Genomic DNA, 25731 nt, shown 5'->3' with positions numbered 1-25731 from the left:
GTGATGACCTGGTGACTTGTCCAGGGTGTACCCCGCCTTTCGCCCGTAGTCAGCTGGGATAGGCTCCAGCTTGCCTGCAACCCTGTAGAAGGATAAAGCGGCTACAGATAATGAATGAATGAATGAATGAATTTACCTTAAAACATAGTTGATCAGTAGTGTGTCTAAGCGTTCTATTAGTTTAATTTAATTAGCCTTTATTTATTACCTTACTAGCAGTTATTGCCTGTGAACCTGATTTCCTCTGAATGGTACTTTTCGAGGTCCTGTACAATAGAAACTGCCAGGTGAGTCAGGGAGGGGATTCCACGCCAAGGCTGCGTGCAGTGTGTTAGCATGAGCATGTAGCCTACAGGAAATGAGCAGTGTGTTGGATTAGCACTAATCCCATGTTTTGGAAAATCTAAAATGTTGTCTTGAGCCCCTCTAGGGTGTCACCAATCCATGTGTAAAGTATGGAGTACGTGCGTCCAGCCATGTCGATTTGCATAGGTGAACAGATAGAGAAACAACCTTCTTTTAGTATTATGGATTTGTTTATCTGAATTAGCATGAGTTTTAAAAGATGGGAACTAGATCAAGATATCGTCAATGTATGCAATGACATGACACTGTTCATGAAAGGGTACACTGACTAGTACTTATGATATTATACAATATGCATTTATTATACAATATGCATAGTTACTAGAGGAGGTACTAAAAGTGGTTTTCTGTTAGTACTGCTTAAAGATCGCACTAGTAAAATATTGATATTTCATAGTTGCTCAGGGGCTGATGTCCTTGAGGGTAATGGGTACAAGGACATTTGCTATGATTTGGTTCAGTCTACTGGAATCAGTACATATACAACATCCTTCCTCATCTTATACACAAAGAAGTCATGTCAGTTTATTTGTAGAGCACTTTTAACAGTAGACATTGTTGCCAAAGCAGCTTTACAGAAAAATAAAGATTTTAAAAATATGAACAAATAAGTTTATCCCAAAGAAACTTATACCTAATGAGCATGCCTGAGGCAAACGGTAGCAAGGAAAAACTTCCTGAGAAACATGATGAAGAAACCTTGACAGGAACCAGACTCAAATGGGAACCCATCCTCATTTGGGTGAACAACTAAGGCTTGGTCTAAAGAAACAACCAGGTTCGAAATGAAATTGCCTCCTTCATGCTGCCCTGAATGTTTCTTGGAAGAGCCACATCACCAACAAACAACTCTTTGGTGGCCTACCAAAGATCTCATTGGTCATTCGTAACTGCTGTCTGGCCCTTGCTGGCCATGTGATACGCCATGATGAGATGGCCACCAAAGTCCTTCTATGGCAACCAGATAGGAAACGAAGACATGGTCAACCATTGCTGACCCTTAAGAAGCTGATCAACGAAAATGTTGGCCTGAAAAATGAAGATCTCCTGTCTGCCATGCTTGACCAAACTATCTGGAAAGACTTCATAGTGTCACCAGCAGGTCTTGGATTACACAATCGAATGGAGTATAAAGAACGTCAAACATATTGAATTTAAGATTAGGCTTTTGTGTGATGCTTAGATTATCATTATAAATAACTGTGACCCCTCCTCCTCTGCCAGTTGGCTGAGGCTGGTGTATATAACTGTATCCAGGAGGACTAGCTTCATTAAATGCTACATACTCATTTGGTTTAATCCACTGCTCTGTTAAACACAGTAGATTAAACTCCTGACCACTAATAGTTTCACTAACAAGTAGCACTTTAGATGTAAGAGATCTAATATTTAATAGTCCTACCTTTAGATCAAAGGCACTGCCAGTTGCTGTATATTCAGTATGATCTAACTTTATGTTAATTAGGTTACTAGAACAAATTCTCTGAGTATTTCTACTTTTTTGTTTAGCTCGGGAAACAGACACAGTCTCAATATCTTGGAACCTGAGTGATGACTCTGTGCAGCTAGCAGACAGTTGGTTTAGCCTGTTTGTCTACTCCCTGGTCTTGACTCTGGATTGTCACAAGTGAACTAGGCCTGCTCCGAGACTATCAGCAATGCTGCAAGAAATGAGAGCAGCACCTTCCCAAGTAGGATGGATACTATCCCACCCTAACAGGCCAGCCTTGCTCTCAAAACTACTCCAATTATCTATAAAGCCCACATTGTTTACCAAGTAACAATCAGCAGTTCAGTGACCATAACCCACTGTAAGCTACATCACCACACTGCAATGTGGTGGGACCAGAGCATATTACAGCATCTGACATCATCTTCGCTAATTTAAACAACTCTACAAAGTTACTCTTAGAAAGTTCAAACTGACAAAGATGTATATCGTTAGCTGCTATATGAATAAGTAATTTTGAAAACCTATACTTGCCTAAGACCCTAACATTACCTGCTATATCCGGTGCCATGGCTCCTGGTAAACACCTAACTACTGGTGCTGCTGGTGCCCCTAAAGGCCTAGCTAACTTCACATGCCATAAGACAGAGTTTCCAATAACCAGAGCTCTTTCAGGTTTCTCAGCAGGTGCTTCACTGAAGAGAGCAAACCTGTTAGACACCTAAGTGAAGAGGAGTGGTGCTCCTGTGGGTAAGCCTTAATGTTAACTTTGGCTCTGTGATTATGCCGCCATCACCCATTCACCCCGCTGTAAGGGCTCTCATGCTGGAGTGGAGGGATTCCCCTATAGTCAAGTCAAGTCAAATTTATTTGTATAGCGCTTTTAACAATAAACATTGTCGCAAAGCAGCTTTACAGAATTTGAACGACTTAAAATATGAGCTAATTTTATTCCTAATCTATCCCCAATGAGCACGCCTGTGGCGACAGTGGCAAGGAAAAACTCCTTCAGACGACATGAGGAAGAAACCTCGAGAGGAACCAGACTCAAAAGGGAACCCATCCCCATTCGGGCAACGACAGACAACATGACTATAACATTAACAGTCCTAACATAAAGTCAGCTTCGTTGATGCTATAAATCCCCCACCAACGGAAACCTGAGTGCAAAACCGTTCACGACAACCGTAGTCCCAAAGTCAAGTCAACTGCAGTCCTAAAGTCAGCAAGTCAACTGTAGTCCCCAGCCACAAAAGCACCACTGCAAGAGTCCAGAGCATCCTCCAGGCGCGACCCCCAACTGTCCACATGGGGCCGCCTTCCACAAGACCAATGCGATGAGACTCCAACCACACACAGGGCACCAGGATGGATCAGGCAGGTCCGAGGAGCAGAAGAGGTCAGCATTTAGATCCCAGGACCGACATGTAACTCAGAGGGACAAATTTTGGGGGGGGGGGGGGGGGGGGGGGGACAGGTTGTTAGGTATGCCCAATGTCACCTGAATAAGTAGGAACAGTATACATATTGCACTGAGTACAAGCAGGGACTCCAGCAACTAAATATGACAACATAACTAAAAAGGGGGAGAGCCAGAAGGTAACACAGGCATGAGGGAGCCCCGGGACATAAAGCAGCAGCCACTACACCGTCAACAAACTCGAGTGAGCAAGCGAGTGGGGACTGACAGCATCCATACATCCCAGTTTACCAAAACACTCTATGTCTGAGAACCCTCCAGATCTACACCTTTACCTCATAAACACCATTAACAAAAGGCTTGACTAAACAGATATGTTTTCAGCCTAGACTTAAATGCTGAGACTGTGTCTGATTCCCGAACACTGCTTGGAAGGCTATGTATAGAAACTACACTGTTTTCACTCTCACTAACCTTCTCTAGAGTCTGGATATAAACCTCTAAAGCTGAAATTCTCTCCACCAGAGAGCTAACTAATATACACTTATCACAAATAAAGCAATTACTAATGACGAAGGAAGAATGACTAAACATCCTGCACTTAACACTGAACAAGCTGAATGTTTGCCAAGATAAATTATTTACATACCTAAGATGAAGATTTGTTGATATTAAAGCAGGTCTGACGTGGATAGCCTCCACTTTTTGTCTTTGAACAGGAAAAAAGGCAGCAGAAGAAATGAAAATACGGCAGAAGGGAAAGTGAAAAACGCAACAGAAAGAAAACGAAAGTGGAAAATTATTGATGAAAAACAGAAAAAGGTTGGAGTTTAAACATTGATACCAAAAAAGACTCAACGCAAACAATTCAAAAACAGGAACTCTGTCACAGGAAACCAGCAGATATTCGTGAGGTAGATGGTTGTGTGTATGTATCCCTGTTTCCATAGCTTTATTCTCAGCAGCTGACATATAATAAATTTGGGATGAATGAGGAGTTTAGACACCTGCTGAAGAAAGCAGGTCTCTGGCACAGGAATATGAATGGTGTAGAGGAAGTGCACATGCCTTGACTTTACTGAAGACCTTTGAATAGCAGGAGGGAATTTTGGATGCTTGGTTGAGCTCTGGGCTTTTGATAGTGATGAATGCGAAAATAATTGAGGAGCGTTTGATGCAAGATTGAAGATAGCTATGAGAGTCTGGGAAAAGTTTGGAACTTAGTGTGACCAAAAGCAAGATGAGTTTCTTCTCTACAGTAGAAATACAGTCGTCTCAGTCCTCTTTCTTTGGTTCTTGTGCTTTCAGTGGGGGTGCAAGGTTCTCATCATGGTAAGGCAGGTTGGGCAGTGAAGCACCTTATTTCCTGTCATTTAACAGTTTGTCCAAATAAATAGAAAAATAACTTTATTTATCACACCTGAGCAATGAGCAGCTATGCTACAGCACTCAGGGAGCAGTTGGGGGTTAGATACCTTGCTCAAGGCCACCCCATGTTAACCTAACCACGTCTTTAAACTGTGGGGGAAACCAGAGCACTCAGAGGAAACCCACACAGACATGGGGAGAACGTAGAAACTCCACACAGAAAGGCCCCCGTCGGCCTTGAACCCAGAACCTTCTTGCTGTGAGGTGACAATGCTAACCACTACACCATCATGCCCCCCTTTTTGATTATCCCTGTCAAGTCACTATCACAAGAAGCCAACTCAGTGAGACCACTGGCCTGGTGATCTTTTCAGTAGCCTGTGAAGAGATGTCAACCTACTAAATAATGCATATTCTGTGGTGGTTCTGTTCCCTTATTTTGGGATAAGAAGCTATTCTCTTGCTTCCTTGGCTTCCATCACTTGCCAATTTCTGGTGCATCAGTGAATCTGTGAAGTCTTCTGTCAGGAGATCATATAAGGTTTGGATGCAAATGCAGGTTTTATTAAAAAGTCAGGTAATACAAAAGGGCAAAACAATTGATAAGCTAAAACAGGCATTGGGTCAGGCGATTAGCAATTTGAATACACTAGACAAGGAAGCAGAATTGCAACTTATATTAAGGCTCAAAATCTGAAAGCAGGAGTAATAATTCGCAACACACTGAGGAATGTTTATCCATCCATCCATTATCTGTAGCCGCTTGTCCTGTCCTACAGGGTCGTAGGCAAGCTGGAGCCTATCCCAGCTAACTGTGGGCAAGAGGTGGGGTACACCCTGGACAAGTCGCCAGGTCATCGCAGGGCTGACATATAGACACAGACAACCATTCACGCTCACATTCACACCTACGGTCAATTTAGAGCCACCAATTAGCCTAACCTGCATGTCTTTGGACTGTGGGGGAAACCGGAGCACCCGGAGGAAACCCACACAGACAACATGCAAACTCCACACAGAAAGACCCTCACTGGCTGCTGGGCTCGAACCCAGGACCTTCTTAGTGTGAGGCGACAGTGCTAACCACAACACCACCGTGCCGCCCACTGAGGATTGTCCAGTTTATTTAAATGGAGTGTGTTGATTGGGAATAAGGGTGCTTGATTATCAATGAGGGGATTGTGATTGGGATTATAGGTCATGTGATGAATCAGGTGACATGGTCTGTTTTTGATAGTTGCCTGAAGATCTTGGGAAATGGAGTTTGACGAGTGTTTTGGAGTGAAGCTGGCAGTGACGTGACATAACCACAGAGATGAGACACAGCAGATTTTTTGGCTGTCCATAGCTTCACTGTGTACAACTGTGAATCAGAAAACGTTGGGTTGTGGCTGTGGTTGTACTGAAATAAAAAATGAAACAATGATTTGTAAATAGGGGCGTCACGAATGTGTGTGTGAATGGTTGTCTGTGTCTATGTGTCAGCCCTGTGATGACCTGGCGACTTGTCCAGGGTGTACCCCGCCTTTCGCCCGTAGTCAGCTGGGATAGGCTCCAGCTTGCCTGCGACCCTGTAGAACAGGATAAGCGGCTACAGATGATGGATGGATGGATGATGGATATATAGTGTTGTGCAGAAGGCTTAGGCACCCTGTTTTTTTGGGGGTTTTTTTCAGACAAACTTTGGTATAGATTCCTATTTTATGACTTCTACATTATTGAGTCAATACAAAAACATTTTAGAGTGCGAAACGCTTGTTTTCCAGCGCAAAATTAAATGTTACAGGGGGAAAAACGTTTGTATCTGAGCAGCATATTGCAAAAGAGAGCACTTTTTGGATGAAAAAGAAAGCATAATGAAGGCTGCTGGGTTTTGGTGCAAAATGAAGACGTAAGTGTGACAGTCAAAGTGTCCAGAAGAACTGTGGCTGGTTCTGTAAGATGCTCAGTAAAACCTACAGCTCATTTCCTTATAAAACTGCACTCACTGTACCTGAGACTACTATTTTTTTTTTTTAAACAGAGGGTCGTCTCACACCAAATACTGACTTTGTTTCATTTATCATGGCTTACTGCTGTTTATAGCATTTTTTTAATGTTGAAACATTTCATTTCATTCTTTTTTGGTTTACAGCATTTCTTTATATGTGCCTAAGACTTTTGCACAGTAATAAGTTAGATAAAGGAACAAAAGTATGATTCTGCATTTCTGAATTCACCAAAACCTTTTTAGTCAGTAGCAGTAACTCAGCTGTAAAGCTACTGGGGCCATCATGTCCTCAGGTGAGGACATATGGCAGCAACTGTAACATGTAAGTAAGTAAGTAAGTAATTTATTTGTATAGCACATTTAAAACCGCCCTGTGATGACCTGGCGACTTGTCCAGGGTGTACCCCGCCTTTCGCCCGTAGTCAGCTGGGATAGGCTCCAGCTTGCCTGCGACCCTGTAGAAGGATAAAGCGGCTAGAGATAATGAGATGAGATGAGATGAGATGAGATGAGATGAGATGAGATGAGATGAGACATTTAAAACCAAAGTGCTTCACAGTAAAATAGTAAGAAAAATAAAATAGAATAAAATAAATTAAAAGAATTAAATACAAAATATACAGAAATATACAGGTACCAGTACTGACAGATGAGACAGAGCAAACAAGACAGGAAAGAAACAACAGCACAGCAATACAACAATACATACAGTAATAGGGTCTCCATCCCAGAATCCCACAATTTCAAAGGTCATTGAAGGCAAGTCTAAACAGGTGTGTTTTGAGAGAGGTTTTAAACACTGACACCTCAGATGCAGATCTCAGTTCCTGTGGTAGACTATTCCAGAGACGTGGGGCATAGACACTAAAGGCCCTGTCCCCTTTCATGGAAAGCCGTGCACGTGGGACCATCAGCTGCAGATCTCAGTGACCGTAAAGGGACATATGGACTTAACATGTCCACTATATATGTTGGAGCACGTCCATGTAATGCTTTAAAAACTGTCAGTGCTACTTTGTACTGGATTCTAAACTTCACAGGGAGCCAATGTAGGTCCGCCAATATGGCTGTGATTCTTACAATGTGTATTGTATACTTTATAAAATTCAGATAAATATCATGCCAGATGTTCATAAGTGTGGAGTTTAGCATTAGGATTTTTTTTAAACTGATGAATAATAATTTGCCATTTGTTCCATACTCTTCTACGGTAAGTATCAATTTAAAATTAACAGATCTGATCAGAGGAAAACAAATATTATGAATGCTTAAAAGTAGACGGGGGTGGCACGGTGGTGTAGTGGTTAGCGCTGTCGCCTCACAGCAAGAAGGTCCGGGTTCGAGCCCCGTGGCTGGTGAGGGCCTTTCTGTGCAGAGTTTGCATGTCCTCCCCGTGTCCGCATGGGTTTCCTCCGGGTGCTCCGGTTTCCCCCACAGTCCAAAGACATGCAGGTTAGGTTAACTGGTGACTCTAAATTGACCGTGAGTGTGAATGTGAGTGTGAATGGTTGTCTGTGTCTATGTGTCAGCCCTGTGATGACCTGGCGACTTGTCCAGGGTGTACCCCGCCTTTCGCCCGTAGTCAGCTGGGATAGGCTCCAGCTTGCCTGCGACCCTGTAGAACAGGATAAAGCGGCTAGAGATAATGAGATGAGAAAAGTAGATGGGCTTTCGATTTCATAAAATCTGTTAAATTTAGTTCCCTCTGAAATTTGGTCATTGTGATATATGTTTATTTCTGTAATATCTTTAAAAAAAAACCAGGCCATTCTGTGGCTGGGAAGTTATTTAATTTGAGAGGATTTCTGAGCAAATAATATGCATGAAATCGCTCGCTTCACACAGTCAAGCAGACAGAGGAAGTCTGTGTGCGCACGTACAGGTTTACCTTGACCGTGCACTGACAGTTCCATCATTCTGTCGCTAAACGAACAGCTGATCACACCAAGGTGCTCGCTGACCGCCAATATTTATTAGTTTGGTCCTGCATTTCCTTTCCTTCGCAACATAACGTCTTTTCTTCTCACTTTCCGTTACTGTAGTCGGTCTTTCATGTTTCATTCGCACACTCACGTCCTCCATTTTACTCTCCTGTTTCAAATTTGTATCCCACAATGCCTTGCACGAACAGGGAAAGCCCACCATGTGATGCAGGACGTAGTATCTTGAATTGGGTCATTGTGAAGCAGGAAAAAATAGCGGAGAATTTAGGGCCATGTGGCTCTAAATTCATTAATTGTTCTATTTAAAAAAAAAAGTAATAAAATTGGAAGTCTGTGATACGAATTCAGTAGCTTTCGGTCCACTAAAGAAAAATAATTGGGTGTCGGGAAAATTCTTTTTATGACCTACACTTGAAAAATCTGAAAGGCAGTACAGCTTTAAAAGAAACAACATTTACAATCAGTTTTCAAGAAAAAGAGGTCAGTTTTAATTCCTTGTTTATATTATTTCATAATTTGAAAGTAACTGAATTATTATTATTTTTTTATTTCTCAAATTACCATTTTAAAGCTCTTGAGTGTAACCAAAAATGTAATCACTGAGACGATTATTTGGTTCTGTAAGTACGATTCTACCTAAAAGTGTCAGAGGTTTCCAAAGAAGGACTAACTGAAGAATTGTTTAATGTTAGATTTAACTATTATTTCTCTGATGTGGACAATATCAGAAATATAGTAGAGATGCCGCATTAAGTAACTCTGTGTGTGTGTGTGTGTGTGTGTGTGTGTGTGTGTGTGTGTGTGTGTGTGTGTGTGTGTGTGTGTGTGTGTGCAGTGCAGTTAGCAGTGCAGGAAGCTCAGAAGGGTGCATTTTACAACCAGGGTCAATGCTGCACCGCTGCCTCACGTGTGTTTGTTGAGGAGTGTGTATATGATGAGTTTGTGAGACTCAGCGTTGAAAGTGCTAAGCGAATCGTAGCTGGTGACCCCATGGACCCCCGAACGACGCACGGCCCTCAGGTATGACATCTCGTCACCTCATCCTCTTAGTATCCTACAAGTATATAATACACATGATTCCAGTGCCACAACTTATCCACACACTCACAGAACTTGTCAGAATGTTAAACATTTTGTTTGTTAGTGTCCTTATTTTAATATTGTGTGTATAGATTAGCCAACAGCAATTTGATAATATCATGGAGCTGGTGGAGAGTGGGAAGCGTGAGGGAGCAAAGTTGGAGTGTGGAGGAAACGGAATGAAAGACAAAGCTCTGTTCATCCAGCCCACCATCTTCTCAGATGTCAAAGACCACATGCGCCTGGCAAAGGAGGAGGTAAAACTGCTGTGGATAAACTTCTAGTTGCCAATTGCTTATATATAGTCTGATATTTAACACAATTGTTTCAGGAAATGCTTTAATTACATTTTCATGATATCAGTGTTGAGAACACAAAGTAGCATGAGATTTGTCTGCCCTCTACTGGTCAGAGTAGACAAACATGAGAAGGCTATCCCATCCATCTATTTTGGCATATCACTACAGTGACGTGGCCGCTCTGACGGCTTCAGCCATCAAAGTGTCTAGGGAACATTACAGTAGTGGTTTCCCGTTGCCTTCTACTGGATTATTATAGAGGTTTTCTCCTCTCAACCATTCACACTCACATTCACACCTACGGTCAATTTAGAGCCACCAATTAACCTAACCTGCATGTCTTTGAACTGTGGGGGAAACCGGAGCACCCGGAGGAAACCTACACAGACACGGGGAGAACATGCAAACTCCACACAGAAAGGCCCCTGCTGACCGCTGGGCTCGAACCCGGAACCTTCTTGCTGTGAGGCGACAGTGTAAGAAGGTTCACTACATCACCATGCCGCCGAGAAGACTATAACAGGATGTTATATTACATCAAAATGAGTATTTTACTCAGAAATACAGCACTCGTATATTAACGAGTGTAATGTGTATATGAGTGTAATATGAGTTAATATGTCTCATCTCATTATCTCTAGCCGCTTTATCCTGTTCTACAGGGTCGCAGGCAAGCTGGAGCCTATCCCAGCTGACTACGGGCGAAAGGCGGGGTACACCCTGGACAAGTCGCCAGGTCATCACAGGGCTGACACATAGACACAGACAACCATTCACACTCACATTCACACCTACGGTCAATTTAGAGTCACCAGTTAACCTAACCTGCATGTCTTTGGACTGTGGGGGAAACCGGAGCACCCGGAGGAAACCCACGCAGACACGGGGAGAACATGCAAACTCCGCACAGAAAGGCCCTCGCCGGCCACGGGGCTCGAACCCGGACCTTCTTGCTGTGAGGCGACAGCACTAACCACTACACCACCGTGCCGACCTGAGTTAATATGTATATTAACAAATTGACAACTTGTGGTAATGAGAGTATTGTGTTCGTTTAAAGCTAGACGGCCTTTCGATTTCATAAAATCAGTGATATACTGTAGGTTTATTTCTGTAATAATTTTATTAAGTTTTAATAAGTTTATTTCATTGTGATATATGTTTATTTCTGTAATATCTAAAAAATAAATAAATAAAAACAGGCCATTCTGTGGCTGGGAAGTTATTTAATTTGAGGGGATTCCTGAGCAAATAATGTGCATGAAATTGCTCACTTCACACAGTCAAGCAGACAGAAGAAGTCCGTATGCACATGCGCAGGTTTACCTTCTTCTTCCTCTTTGCCTTTTTCTTTTGGGTTTTACAGCAGCTGGCATCCACAGTGTTGCATGACTGCCATCTACAGGTTTACCTTGACCATGCACTGACAGTTACATTATTCTGTCGCTAAACAAACAGCTGATCACACCGAGGTGCTCGCTGACCGCCGATATTTATTAGTTTGGTCCTGCGTTTCCTTTCCTTCGCAACATAACGTCTTTTCTTCTCGCTTTCCGTTACTGTAGTCGGTCTTTCACGTTTCATTCTCACACTCACGTCCTCCATTTTTCTCTCCTGTTTCAAATTTGTATCCCACAATGCCTTGTGCGACCGGGGAAAGCCCACCACGTGATGCATGATGTAGTATCTTGAATTGGGTCATGGTGAAGCAGGAAAAAATAGCGGAGAATTTTTGGGCCACGTGGCCCTAAATTCATTAATTGTTCTATTTTTTAAATTAATAAAATTGGAAGTCTGTGATTCGAATTCAGTAGCTTTCGGTCCACTAAACAAAAATAATTGGGTGTCAGGGAAAATTCTTTTTATGACCTACACTTGAAAAATCTGAAAGGCAGTCTACCTTTAATTTTTTTTATTGGTCCTTTAAAAGATTGAATGGACCTTTGCTTCAAGAATACAATTTTATAACTGATTACGCTATCGTAACTTAAAATACTGTTTCTTAATAACGGATGTTGTTTATGTTGTAGATCTTTGGGCCGGTTCAGTGCATTTTGAAGTTTAAGAGTCAGGAAGAAGTGATTGAAAGAGCAAACAGGACCCACTATGGCCTGGCAGCGGCTGTGTTCACCCGGAGCGTAGATCAAGCACTGAGTGTGTCCTCGGCGCTGGAGGCTGGCACTGTGTGGTGAGACAGCAAATCACTTACATTCACAAGAACATTGTGGACACATACAGATGGACAACATGGGAGATCTAGGGGATCTCATCTCATCTCATTATCTGTAGCTGCTTTATCCTGTTCTACAGGGTCGCAGGCAAGCTGGAGCCTATCCCAGCTGACTACGGGCGAAAGGCGGGGTACACCCTGGACAAGTCGCCAGGTCATCACAGGGCTGACACATAGACACAGACAACCATTCACACTCACATTCACACCTACGCTCAATTTAGAGTCACCAGTTAACCTAACCTGCATGTCTTTGGACTGTGGGGGAAACCGGAGCACCCGGAGGAAATCCACGTGGACACGGGGAGAACATGCAAACTCTGCACAGAAAGGCCCTCGCCGGCCACGGGGCTTGAACCCGGACCTTCTTGCTGTGAGATGACAGCGCTAACCACTACACCACCGTGCCGCCCATTTAGGGGATCTGAAATCCTTAATTCCGTCCAGACACTGTATTAAAAATTACATAAAAGAAGATGCAATAGCATTGTGTTTGAAAAAATATATCATGTGATTAAGTATATTATATACTGTACTAACATATTTAGACATTTTATACTCATACATATTGCTTACAGCAACAATAACTTCATCAGCTGTGATCTTAAAGGTCAAAACTGTAAGAAAGCATGTTCTTGTTTAGCCAAGCAAAGGACACCAGACACATATATTACCAACAATAGCTTATTTATTTAAGAAAAGCAGAACACATCACTCATTTACGCAATTATGAACATCATTATCCAAACACTCCTGTGCTAAATAGATACAGGATCATTTATTTCATTAGTGTGTCAGAACAGTATTGTTTTATTTAAAAGCTTTCAGCTTTAAGAACTGAAATATAATATGTTTTATATTATCCTGGAACTAATATTGAGGCTAACCAGCAACTAACAGAATTACGGTTGCCAGGTCTCAGCAAAATGTCAACCCAGCTACATCTCACACATCATTGAAATTTGTTCATTCATTGGTCTAAAAAAATTAATTGTTTTAGTCAACTAAATTGAAAAAAGAAGCTTTGTAAAGTCAAAATCAAAATTCTTATTTCCAGATAGAGTGCTAATGCAGTTCCCTTTCAACAGAAATGCACTTACACGTTCACTTTGTTTCCCATAGCCTATTATGTGGAAATTGATTAGCTATAATTTCACTTATTGCTTTCAACAAGATCGAAATATTTTACACTAGAGCCGTGGCTACAATTATCGACACATTAACCATCTTTTGGCCATTGCAAAAGTAGAACAGACTTCCAATATGTAAATTGTGCATAAATAATTACTCAAGCTACCACTGGAAAAAAAAAAAAAAAAGAGTTGATTCCCAATTACTTAGCGTATCAGATCATGTGACACTGTTCCACAATTATTGACACCTTTGTCCACAGTTATTGAAACTGTTCCACAGTTGTCGACATCCATATGATTATTTATGCAAAAATAATCGGTATGTGGTATTAAGTTAATAAAACATAGTTTTTATTTAAAATTTGTTTTGACTTATTTTTATATTTGACTTAAATTTTGACTTATATTTAGTACAAAATATATTTAATATAAATGTATAGATGTCGGTGCTTATGTAAATGAGGAAGTAATTCTAAAGTTTGTAAACAAATGAACTGATAATGTTTAACCTGTCAGAAAATCTTTTTGTTCCACTTTCTACCCACTTTAAGTATTTGCGTAGATCACATTTTGTTCATTTGTTGTTGTTTGTATTAATTTCTAGTTGTGTTGTTTACCAATAAATGTCAACAGGCAATTGACCTTGTAACCACATGAAAATCCAGGTCAAAGGTCGCATGTCATTCCTTGAAGCAAAATATAAAATGTCTACTGATATTGTAATCTGTGGTAGATATTTACAACAGACTGCAAAAACAATATATATTTTCTGAATGGAATCGAAAAATCTGAATATTTCAAGCATGCAATTTTTTATACGCTAGGAATTTAATTCTGCTCTAATTCTATTTATTGCAATCGGATTCCAAATACTCGATAAACATTCTGTTATGGATCAGCAAAAAAATGATTATAAATCACAGCACTTTTTTTTAAGTATTTCATCTGCTTCAACAATGTTACACAAAGATCGATCCATAACAGGTGTAAATGTCACTTAATTCCACAGGGTGTCGATAATGGTGGACACCAGTGAAAGTCATCACTATTATCGACACCTCACGTGACTTTTCAAACACACGTTTAGATACAAAATGGCGACTGTCAAATGAAAGTGTAAGAAACAAAGCGGGTTTTGACAAAGAGATCATGAAATATTGGTGAATTTGATCAGTAAAAACATGTCCATGATCTTTCCACCATGCTTACCTGCGATGATAATGTCCGGGTTTTTCTCAAATTGCGGATCATGCTAAAAAAATTCCATCTCAGGTAATGAGCTGCGTCATCAGACGACAAGATCAAAGGGTGAGGGGGTCTTCCGGTTGATTAATTAACCAATAATAACTGTTGTGACTGAAACTCACCTTCGTAAAATTGTTTTTTATTGGTAAATCTGAAAAGGTGTCAATAATTATGGACTGTCGATAATTGTAGCCGCCACTCTAACACAAAAATACACCACTTTGCAGACTTGCTTTTCTCTCCTTCAACCTTGTTCCACATTTATCCCAATTTGATGTAAAACCACAACCCTGGCAACCCGGTGGAGAATATAATCGAAGGGACCTGCATGTTAAAGGTCACCCTTCAATTATGAAACTCTTTCAATCTGACACTGCCCCCTAGTGGAACTTTCTGGAATATTGGTTCAACTGGAAGCAACAGTTATGTTCAAATCTACTCTGGAGCCCTTCACTCTCAACTCTCAGTACTGGCAATACCATCTGACCTTTAGTTTCTTTCCAAATGTACAATATAATAATAATAATAATAATAATAATATCTCATTATCTCCAGCCGCTTTATCCTGTTCTACAGGGTCACAGGCAAGCTGGAGCCTATCCCAGCTGACTACGGGCGAAAGGCGGGGTACACCCTGGACAAGTCGCCAGGTCATCACAGGGCTGACACATAGACACAGACAACCATTCACACTCACATTCACACCTACGGTCAATTTAGAGTCACCAGTTAACCTAACCTGCATGTCTTTGGACTGTGGGGGAAACCGGAGCACCCGGAGGAAACCCACGCGGACACGGGGAGAACATGCAAACTCCGCACAGAAAGGCCCTCGCCGGCCACGCGGCTCGAACCCGGACCTTCTTGCTGTGAGGCGACAGCGCTAACCACTACACCACCGTGCCGCCTCATTCATCTCATCTCATTATCTCTAGCCGCTTTATACTTCTACAGGGTCGCAGGCAAGCTGGAGCCTATCCCAGCTGACTACGGGCGAAAGGCGGGGTACACCCTGGACAAGTCGCCAGGTCATCACAGGGCTGACACATAGACACAGACAACCATTCACACTCACATTCACACCTACGGTCAATTTAGAGTCACCAGTTAACCTAACCTGCATGTCTTTGGACTGTGGGGGAAACCGGAGCACCCGGAGGAAACCCACGCGGACATGGGGAGAACATGCAAACTCCACACAGAAAGGCCCTCGCCGGCCCCGGGGCTCGAACCCAGGACCTTCTTGCTGTGAGGCGACAGCGCTAACCACTACACCACCGTGCCGCCTATAATAATAATAATAATAATAATTTCACATCCATTTCAAATATAATGACATCAGAATCAAATTCTTATTTTATTCAGTGAACTTCTGTTTTGCTCAATCCTGCAAAGCTACACAAGTTGAATAAATTTGTTGTTCATCTTAATGACTCGAGTGTGATGTAGACTATCATGAATTGATAAAATTATGGTTTTGTTTCCACTTAAAACAACTGTGCTGGTTTAGAACTAGAAAACGGTCCTATAATAACTACATGTATCTGTTTTTCTAAGACGTGTGATACCAGAAGTGACATTCTCAGCCTCACTAGTTCCCTCGAATAGCCACTAGATTTTACCACATGCAGCAATTTTGTGACAGTATGTACTGTGTACCCTATTATAACATACCTCTGAGATCATCATCACCCCAAAATAGATATAGTTTAAACACCACAATGCTGATCTAACTTCCATGCTTGATTTCTATAGTTGTATTATTGAAACTTTTCCACGAGGTTTATTATAGTTTCCAGACTATGACTTGCTCCAGTGTGCAGAAAGGACCCACTCACATTTTATTTGTTTAAATTAAATTAAAGAATCAATATAGAGTATAAGTAGTATTATTGCATTACCCAATTGTTATCAGTTGTTATCAAAGAAAAAAATGACATTAAAACATTGTTCAAATTTAGGTTATAAATTCCACATGTCTAATTATAAAAATGTGCAGATCAGTAACTTCAGTGAGTGAAACTAATATAAGAATTAAAGCTATCCATATCCTAAAGACAGGTTGGTGTTAAAGAAACAGTTCAGCCAAAAAAAAATTACTTACAGTCAATATAAAAAGTGTACACACCCCGTTAAAATGATCGTTTTTTCTGATGTAAAAAAAAAATTAGATTATGATAAATAATTTCAAAACTTTTCTCGCCTTTAATGTGACCTATAACCTGTACAATTCAATTGAAAAACAAACAAATCTGTTAGGGGAAAAACATAAAAAATAAAAAATGTACAATAAGCTGGTTGCATAAGTGTGCACACCCTTGAACTAATACTTTGTTGAAGCACCTTTTGATTTAATTACAGCATTCAGTCTTTTTGGGTCGGAGTCTATCAGCCTGCTGCATCTAGACTTGGCAATATTTGCCCACTCTTCCTTGCAAAAGCGCTCCGAATCTGTCAGATTGCGAGGGCATCTCTTGTACACAGCCCTCTTCAGGTCATCCCACAGATTTTCAATTGGATTTAGGTCTGAGCTCTGGCTGGGCCGTTCCGAAACTTTTTGGGGGTCTTTGTTGTGCTGAAAGATGAAATTCCTCTTCATCTTCAGCTTTCTAGCAGACACCTGAAGGTTTTGGGCCAAAACTGACTGGTATTTAGAACTGTTCATAATTCCCTCCACCTTGACTAAAGCCCCTGTTCCAGCTGAAGAAAAACAACCCCAAAACATGATACTGCCACCACCATGCTTCACCGTGGGTATGGTGTTCTTTTGGTGATCTGCAGTGTTGTTTTTGTGCCAAACATACCTTTTGGAATTGTGGCCAAAAAGTTCAACCTTGGTTTTATCAGATCATAACACATTTTCCCACATGCTTTTGGGAGAGTTGATGTTTTTTTGGTTTTTTTTTTTTTTGCAAAATTTAGCCAGGCCTGGATGTTTCTCTTTGACCCTACCTCAAAATCCAGACATATGGAGAATATGGGAGATTGTTGTCACATGTAGTACACAACCAATACTTGCCAGAAATTCCTGTAGCTCCTTCAGTGTTACTGTAGGCCTCTTGGCAGCCTCCCTGACCAGTTTTCAGCTTTTCATCTCATCTCATCTCATTATCTCTAGCCGCTTTATCCTGTTCTACAAGGTCGCAGGCAAGCTGGAGCCTATCCCAGCTGACTACGGGCGAAAGGCGGGGTACACCCTGGACAAGTCACCAGGTCATCACAGGGCTGACACATAGACACAGACAACCATTCACACTCACACCTACAGTCAATTTAGAGTCACCAGTTAACCTAACCTGCATGTCTTTGGACTGTGGGGGAAACCGGAGCACCCGGAGGAAACCCATGTGGACAACATGCAAACTCCGCACAGAAAGGCCCTCGCCGGCCACAGGGCTCAAACCTGGACCTTCTTGCTGTGAGGCGACAGCGCTAACCACTACACCACCGTGCCGCCCGTTTTCGGCTTTTCTTTTCATCAATTTTGGAGAGACATACAGTTCTCAGTAATGTCACTGTTGTCTCATATTTTCTCCACTTCTTGATGACTGGCTTCACTGTGCTCCATGGTATATCTAATGGCATGGAAATGTTTTTGTACCTGTTTCCTGACTGATACCTTTCAACAATGAGATCCCTTTGACGCTTTGTAAGCTCTCTGCGAACCCTGGCTTTTGCTGGAAGATGCAACTGAGTAAATGTCTGAACTTTATTTGGGGTTAATCAGAGTCATTTTAATTGATGGCAGGTGTGAACCCAAAAAGACTGAATCCTGTAATTAAATCAAAAGGTGCTTCAACAAAGTATTAGTTTAAGGGTGTGCACACTTATGCAACCAGCTTATTGTACATTTTTTTATTTTTTATGTTTTTCCCCGGGGCGGCACGGTGGTTTAGTGGTTAGCGCTGTCGCCTCACAGCAAGAAGGTCCGGGTTTGAGCCCCGTGGCCGGCGAGGGCCTTTCTGTGCGGAGTTTGCATGTTCTCCCCGTGTCCGCGTGGGTTTCCTATGGGTGCTCCGGTTTCCCCCACAGTCCAAAGACATGCAGGTTAGGTTAACTGGTGACTCTAAATTGACCGTAGGTGTGAGTGTGAATGGTTGTCTGTGTCTATGTATCAGCCCTGTGATGACCTGGCGACTTGTCCAGGGTGTACCCCGCCTTTCGCCCGTAGTCAGCTGGGATAGGCTCCAGCTTGCCTGCGACCCTGTAGAACAGGATAAAGCGGCTAGAGATGATGAGATGAGATGTTTTTCCCCCTAACAGATTTGTTTGTTTTTCAGTTGAATTGTACAGGTTATAGGTCACATTAAAGGTGGAAAAAGTTTTGAAATTATTTATTGTGGTCTCATTTTTTTTACATCAGAAAAACTTATCATTTTAACAGGGTGTGTACACTTTTTATATCCACTGTAATTACATTAAATGTGGCTGACCAGCTGGAGACATGTTTGGTTTCTAATGTTTGCTTCTTAATTTATGAGATTAACATTCATACAACTGCACATGATAATCATATAATAATCAGACAATGAACATAAAAAAGTTACTTACCTATACAGTGTGTCACTTTTCTGTATAAGCCGGTGTAAACATCAAGGAATAAAACATGACACGGCATACTGTTACAGAAAAATAATCAACAGCAGGGTGGTGTGAAACCAGAGCAATTTGCCAATAATAACAGTTTTTTTTTATTTTATTAATGAATAGCACGTCATGCTTTTAAGTTTAAAAGCATTTTAAGTCCTGTTATGACTTACATTATAGCAGTTATAAACAGTTGTTTCCTCACCATCCTCTGGTTTTTCTTCTCTTTTGAAGTTAATGATACAAAATATGCATCTTGTTAAAGTGAGATGGCCTTTCAATTTCATAAAATCGATGAAATTTAGTTCCCTCTGAAATTTGGTCATTGTGATATATGTTTATTTCTGTAATATGTCACAAAATATCAGGCCATTCTGTGGCTGGGTAGTTATTTAATTTGAAGGGATTCCCAAGCAAATAATGTGCATGAAATCGCTCGCTTCGCGCAGTCAAGCAGACAGAGGAAGCCCGTATGCGCATGCGCAGGTTTATCTTTGGCTGTGCACTGACAGTTACATCATTCTGTTGTTAAACGAACAGCTGATCACACCGAAGTGCTCGCCGACCGCTGATATTTACTAGTTTGGTCCTGCGTTTCCTTTCCTTTGCAACATAACGTCTTTTCTTCTCGCTTTCTGTTATTGTAGTCGATCGTTCACGTTTTATTCGCACACTCACATCCTCCATTTTTCTCTCCTGTTTCAAATTTGTATCCCACAATGCCTTGTGTGCACGGGGGAAGCCCACCACATGATGCATGACGTACAACCCCGATTTCCAAAAAAGTTGGGACAAAGTACAAATTGTAAATAAAAATGGATTGCAATAATTTACAAATCTCAAAAACTGATATTGTATTCACAATAGAATATAGACAACATATCAAATGTCGAAAGTGAGACATTTTGAAATTTCATGCCAAATATTGGCTCATTTAAAATTTCATGACAGCAACACATCTCAAAAAAGTTGGGACAGGGGCAATAAGAGGCTGGAAAAGTTAAAGGTACGAAAAAGGAACAGCTGGAGGACCAAATTGCAACTCATTAGGTCAATTGGCAATAGGTCATTAACATGACTGGGTATGAAAAGAGCATCTTGGAGTGGCAGCGGCTCTCAGAAGTAAAGATGGGAAGAGGAACACTAAGCCCCCTAATTCTGCGCCGACAAATAGTGGAGCAATATCAGAAAGGAGTTCGACAGTGTAAAATTGCAAAGAGTTTGAACATATCATCATCTACAGTGCATAATATCATCAAAAGATTCAGAGAATCTGGAAGAATCTCTGTGCGTAAGGGTCAAGGCCAGAAAACCATACTGGATGCCTGTGATCTTTGGGCCCTTAGACGGCACTGCATCACATACAGGCATGCTTCTGTATTGGAAATCACAAAATGGGCTCAGGAATATTTCCAGAGAACATTATCTGTGAACACAATTCACCGTGCCATCCGCCGTTGCCAGCTAAAACTCTGTAGTTCAAAGAAGAAGCCGTATCTAAACATGATCCAGAAGCGCAGATGTCTTCTCTGGGCCAAGGCTCATTTAAAATGGACTGTGGCAAAGTGGAAAACTGTTCTGTGGTCAGACGAATCAAAATTTGAAGTTCTTTATGGAAATCAGGACGCCATGTCATTCATACTAAAGAGGAGAAGGACGACCCAAGTTGTTATCAGTGCTCAGTTCAGAAGCCTGCATCTCTGATGGTATGGGCTTGCATTAGTGCATGTGGCATGGGCAGCTTACACATCTGGAAAGGCACCATCAATGCTGAAAGGTATATCCAGGTTCTAGAGCAACATATGCTCCCATCCAGACGACGTCTCTTTCAGGGAAGACCTTGCATTTTCCAACATGACAATGCCAAACCACATACTGCATCATCAATTACAGCATCATGGCTGCGTAGAAGAAGGGTCCAGGTACTGAACTGGCCAGCCTGCAGTCCAGATCTGTCACCCATAGAAAACATTTGGCGCATCATAAAATGGAAGATACGAGAAAAAAGACCTAAGACAGTTGAGCAACTAGAATCCTACATTAGACAAGAATGGGTTAACATTCCTATCCCTAAACTTGAGCAACTTGTCTCCTCAGTCCCCAGACATTTACAGACTGTTGTAAAGAGAAAAGGGGATGTCTCACAGTGGTAAACGTGGCCTTGTCCCAACTTTTTTGAGATGTGTTGTTGTCATGAAATTTAAAATCACCTAATTTTTCTCTTTAAATGATACATTTTCTCAGTTTAAACATTTGATATGTCATCTATGTTCTATTCTGAATAAAATATGGAATTTTGAAACTTCCACATCATTGCATTCCATTTTTATTTACAATTTGTACTTTGTCCCAACTTTTTTGGAATCGGGGTTGTAAAAAATCAGAGCTGTTGTTAAAGAAAATTAATCAACACCTTCAGATGTGTTCGATTCCCGATTTCAACAGTGCTGTAGTGTAAACTGGCAATAAAAATTTCTAATAATAATAATAATCTGGAAAATACATTAATATTAATATAAGATATGGCACAATAGAATGGCAGTATTATGGATGTATGAAGATTCGAAACCATCGTCCTTTCCTTGTGTTATTAGGGTGAACTGCTACAACGCCCTCCATGCTCAATCACCTTTTGGTGGCTACAAGATGTCAGGGAATGGTCGAGAGCTGTAAGTGTGATCATTTTCTCATTCTGTCATCACTTTAATACTGTACACAGAAGCTAATCATGGTACTCTTAACAGTGGCGAGTACGCACTGGCAGAGTACACCGAAGTCAAAGCCGTCACCATTAAACTCGGTGAGCAGCTGAAGATTTGAGACGCCGTTGTTTGGAGCTGACCCTGGTGACCTCTCGTCCACCGTCCATTTACAAAGCGCTTCGGAAACATGGTACCTAGGAATCAAACGGTCTGCACAATGGACGTTATGTTTCCCTCACTGAAATGACTTCTTATATCTACAAGCTCTTTATCTTCCAGTCTTTTTTATTCTATATAGATGTTATGTACAGGAAAAAAATGTTTATATAATGTTTTTATTTAATCTGGATATCTTTGTCTCCAAAAAGATTTGAAGACTACAAATGTTTGTGTTTGCTTTGACATGGTTAGTGAATTCCTCCTCCTGCCTCTGTTTATGCACTAGACTGGCTAATAATAAAATTGACACAATTTTCGACTTATTCCAAATGTAGCCATTTAGCTAAGACATGTATGGTGTATGAAGTTTGCTTCCTGGGTTTTGCCTAAGAGCTGTGAGGCTAATAAAGCTAAAAGGTAAGGATTATAGCTATGAGGTTAGCATTTATTTATTTGTTTATTTAGGCTCGCTGTCAAGTTCTCAATCCACTATTCACTTTTCAACTATTCAGTGAAGCTATCTAAGAATGTTACAGTAGTCTAACCATAGGAGAATCATTCTCAAGGCATATTAAATGGACCCACAGTTAGAATTACATAAATAAGAGAAAGGACAGATTTATTTTTTACTTGTTTCTGAATGTATATGCAGATAATATGGGGGGCGATTTTGAAACATTAAATATATATATGCATCACATTTACTTTGTCTCTGAAAATAGCTTTTACCTATTTAAAAGCAAGAATAATGCTTAAGCTTTTGAATAAAATATGTGTTTTTGAACCCTAATCAGAGTTGCTGTTCTTCTGGTTATTCTTTCTGCAAATGACACTCAGAAATAGGTACATGTAATTTTCAGAAATGTAATGAATGTGACTTTCGGGGGGGGGGAGCTATGCAAAAATCATCACTTCTCCTTGTTTCTGCCTATCAGCATCATCAATGAGAGTTTGCGCCACATTTTGACTGGATACATTGCTGCACAACTCGTGCATATCTGATTCGGAGTAGAATAAGTTCTTCTTCTGCTTCTTCTTCTTCTTCTTCTTTCGGTTGCTCCCGTTAGGAGTCACCACAGCAGACCTGTTCCGTATATTTGATTTGGCATAGGTTTTTCACCAGATGCCCTTCCTGACACAACCCTCCCCAATCTATCCAGGCTTGGGACCAGCACCAAGTATGCACTGGCTTGTGCAATCCCAGTAGCTGGGTATTTTACCTAACCTGCATGTCTTTGGATTGTGGGGGAAACCGGAGCACCTGGAGGAAATCTCCGTGCTTCCACGGAAGGCGGTTGCATTCTGCTCTCCCTCTCCCTCCTTTTTTCCCTGCTTGTGCTCTGCTCTTGTCTCGTCTGCTGTACTTTTTGAAGAGACTCTTCCTGCATTACTTTCTAAACTAAAAAGCATGGAATTAAACTGGTCTCCTAACAAAATTGACACAGTTTTGGGTTCGGGGGAACCCGTCTGTCCTGCCGGAACGTTTGCGGCCGGTTACACGATGGACGCGTGGGAGCGGTGGCGGGTCGTGTGCCTGGCGATTCTTTCTGTGGAGGACATTGAAGATATCTACCTATTCGGAACCATGATTACAGGACTTTTGCTGATTGGATTAGGCATTGCCCTGGTATATCGAGGAAATCAGACAATGGTGACAGCTGTTCAAAACCCCACAAAGCTGCCCGATATGATTGGAGTGGCAAAGCTGTTGGCACTGAGACAGTGGACATTCAGAACTTTAACCACAAAATGGTTGTTATCTCGGAGCAGCTTTCAGCTTTGCAAGGAATACGTTTTTCAGAGATCAATGAATAGAATGGACGGAATGGACAGATATGGACGAATGGTGTGGACGTGCAAAGACTGTGTCTGGAAAGACCAAGCAATTCATATCTTATCGACATTCGGCTCCCTGAGACAGCTCCGGCCTTGGTCAGGCCGTTGCTGAGAAAACATTTCCCCCTGAAGGTCACTGCCGGGAGACATTCTCATTCCTCGCATTCCTCTCTAACTTTCCGCGGTCGCCATTTTTACCCCCAGTATGACAAGCGGGTGCGTGACCAGCGCCGTCATGGCTGCAGGAGCGGACAGCTGCGTGCTTGCTCTGGATTACCTCCCCCCCTCCCCCCCTTACCCCTGATTCCCCCCTCAAGTCCTGTGTTTAAAGTGTACTTGTGTTGCTGTGTGCTTATGCAAAGGTTTTTTTAAATGTTCCCACACTGTCCTCCTGACAGGAGCATAGTGGGGGGTGTTCTTTTTTCCTTATCTCTCCTCATGTTGTGTTTCCTTTTTATCTTTATCCCTGTCTTCCTGTCCTATCTACCCTATGTCAATTGTATGTTTATGTACGGACAGGTTGATGGCTAATTTTGCTGGTACATGTGACTAGTGACAATAAAGGGCATCATCATCATCATCATCATCAGAAGACACGGGGAGAACATGAAAACTCCTCACAGAAGGACCCCCATCAGCCGTAGGATTCGAACCTGGAACCTTCTTGCTGTGAGGTGACAGTGCACCACCGTGCCGCCCTTCTGAGTAGAATAAGTTGTATAAGTATAATGAGTTAGTTGCAGAAGGGTGGCACAGTGGTGTAGTGGTTAGCACTATTGCCTCACAGCAAGAAGGTTCTGGGTTCGAGCCCAGCGGTTGGTGAGGGCCTTTCTGTGTGGAGTTTGCATGTTCTCCCCATGTCTGTGTGGGTATCTTCCGGGTGCTCCAGTTTCCCCCCACAGTCCAAATTGACGGTAGGTGTGAATGTGAGTGTGAATGGTTATTTGTCTCTATGTGTCAGTCCTGCGATGACCTGGTGACTTGTTCAGGGTGTACCCCACCTCTCGCTCATAGTCAGCTGGGATAGGCTCCAGCTTGCTTGTGACCCTGCACAGGATAAGTGGTTACGGATAATGGATGGATGGAGTTAGTTGCAGTGCCAGTACAAACTGGTGTGCTTTATTATGAATCGCATCAATGCTGAAAGATAATCTTTGGAGGAAAAAATAGACTTGTGGAACAAGTTTTGCAGGAATAATAAGGAAACGAGTTTGCACAAATTTCCCACTTACACCAAATGAGGTCAGCCAGTAAATATATGTTTATTTTTTTACAGATTGCATGCTTATAGCACCAGACATTTCTTTTACACTGGATGACTGGATGCAATTCTTTATATACACATATCTATGAATGGCCTCAATTTATTTTTAATCAAAATCCCAACTAGCAGGGCACTCGGTAGAGTGCATGCCTACACCAATCCACATATTTGGATTTGCACCAAAATCTAATCAATTGTTTCTTAGCCCAGACCCTCAAAATATCATCAAAATCCATTCACTACACTTTCAGAAAATAAAGTACATTATTATACATACAGGACACTTTTTCAATGGAATAAAAACATATATTCTATTCCCTTCTAGCAGGTTTCATTCATTTGGTTTGATAGCATGCAATATTGCTAGCATATTGCTTATCCTATGTGTATTACATCACTGTACCCAATGGAGAATGAGCGTTGAATATGGTTTATGATATTGCATGGTTGTCAAGATAACATGGCGTCACATGTCAGAGATGTAAAACTTCTGTGCTGGCAGGAGACTGGAACAATTTGTAAACAAACATGGCTGCCAGGTTTGCTTCATTAAATATGGAAGCTTTTGAGAGAATTTTGAAAGAGAAAGATGCGTTAAACACACGAAAGGAATGTGTATGAACAATAATAATAATAATAATAATAATGGCTTTTTTTCA

General features: G+C 41.4%; 1 protein-coding gene across 1 annotated transcript in view; it reads left to right on the top strand.

The window, feature by feature from the left end:
- Window positions 1–22664, top strand: part of aldh1a3 (aldehyde dehydrogenase 1 family, member A3) — a 50089-nt gene extending 27425 nt beyond the window's left edge. The window contains exons 9-13 of the mRNA XM_060940473.1: window positions 9373–9557; window positions 9710–9874; window positions 11947–12104; window positions 21706–21780; window positions 21856–22664. Coding sequence (XP_060796456.1) covers window positions 9373–9557; window positions 9710–9874; window positions 11947–12104; window positions 21706–21780; window positions 21856–21931 — 659 coding nt within the window. The 3' untranslated portion in view covers window positions 21932–22664. The remainder of the gene's footprint in view (window positions 1–9372; window positions 9558–9709; window positions 9875–11946; window positions 12105–21705; window positions 21781–21855) is intronic.
- Window positions 22665–25731: the final 3067 nt, after the last annotated feature.

The sequence above is a fragment of the Neoarius graeffei genome, chromosome 15 (genome assembly GCF_027579695.1).
Source record: "Neoarius graeffei isolate fNeoGra1 chromosome 15, fNeoGra1.pri, whole genome shotgun sequence".
Lineage (NCBI taxonomy): Eukaryota > Metazoa > Chordata > Actinopteri > Siluriformes > Ariidae > Neoarius > Neoarius graeffei.
Note: the sequence above shows the minus strand (reverse complement) of the source record. Positions and strands in the feature narration are given on the sequence as shown.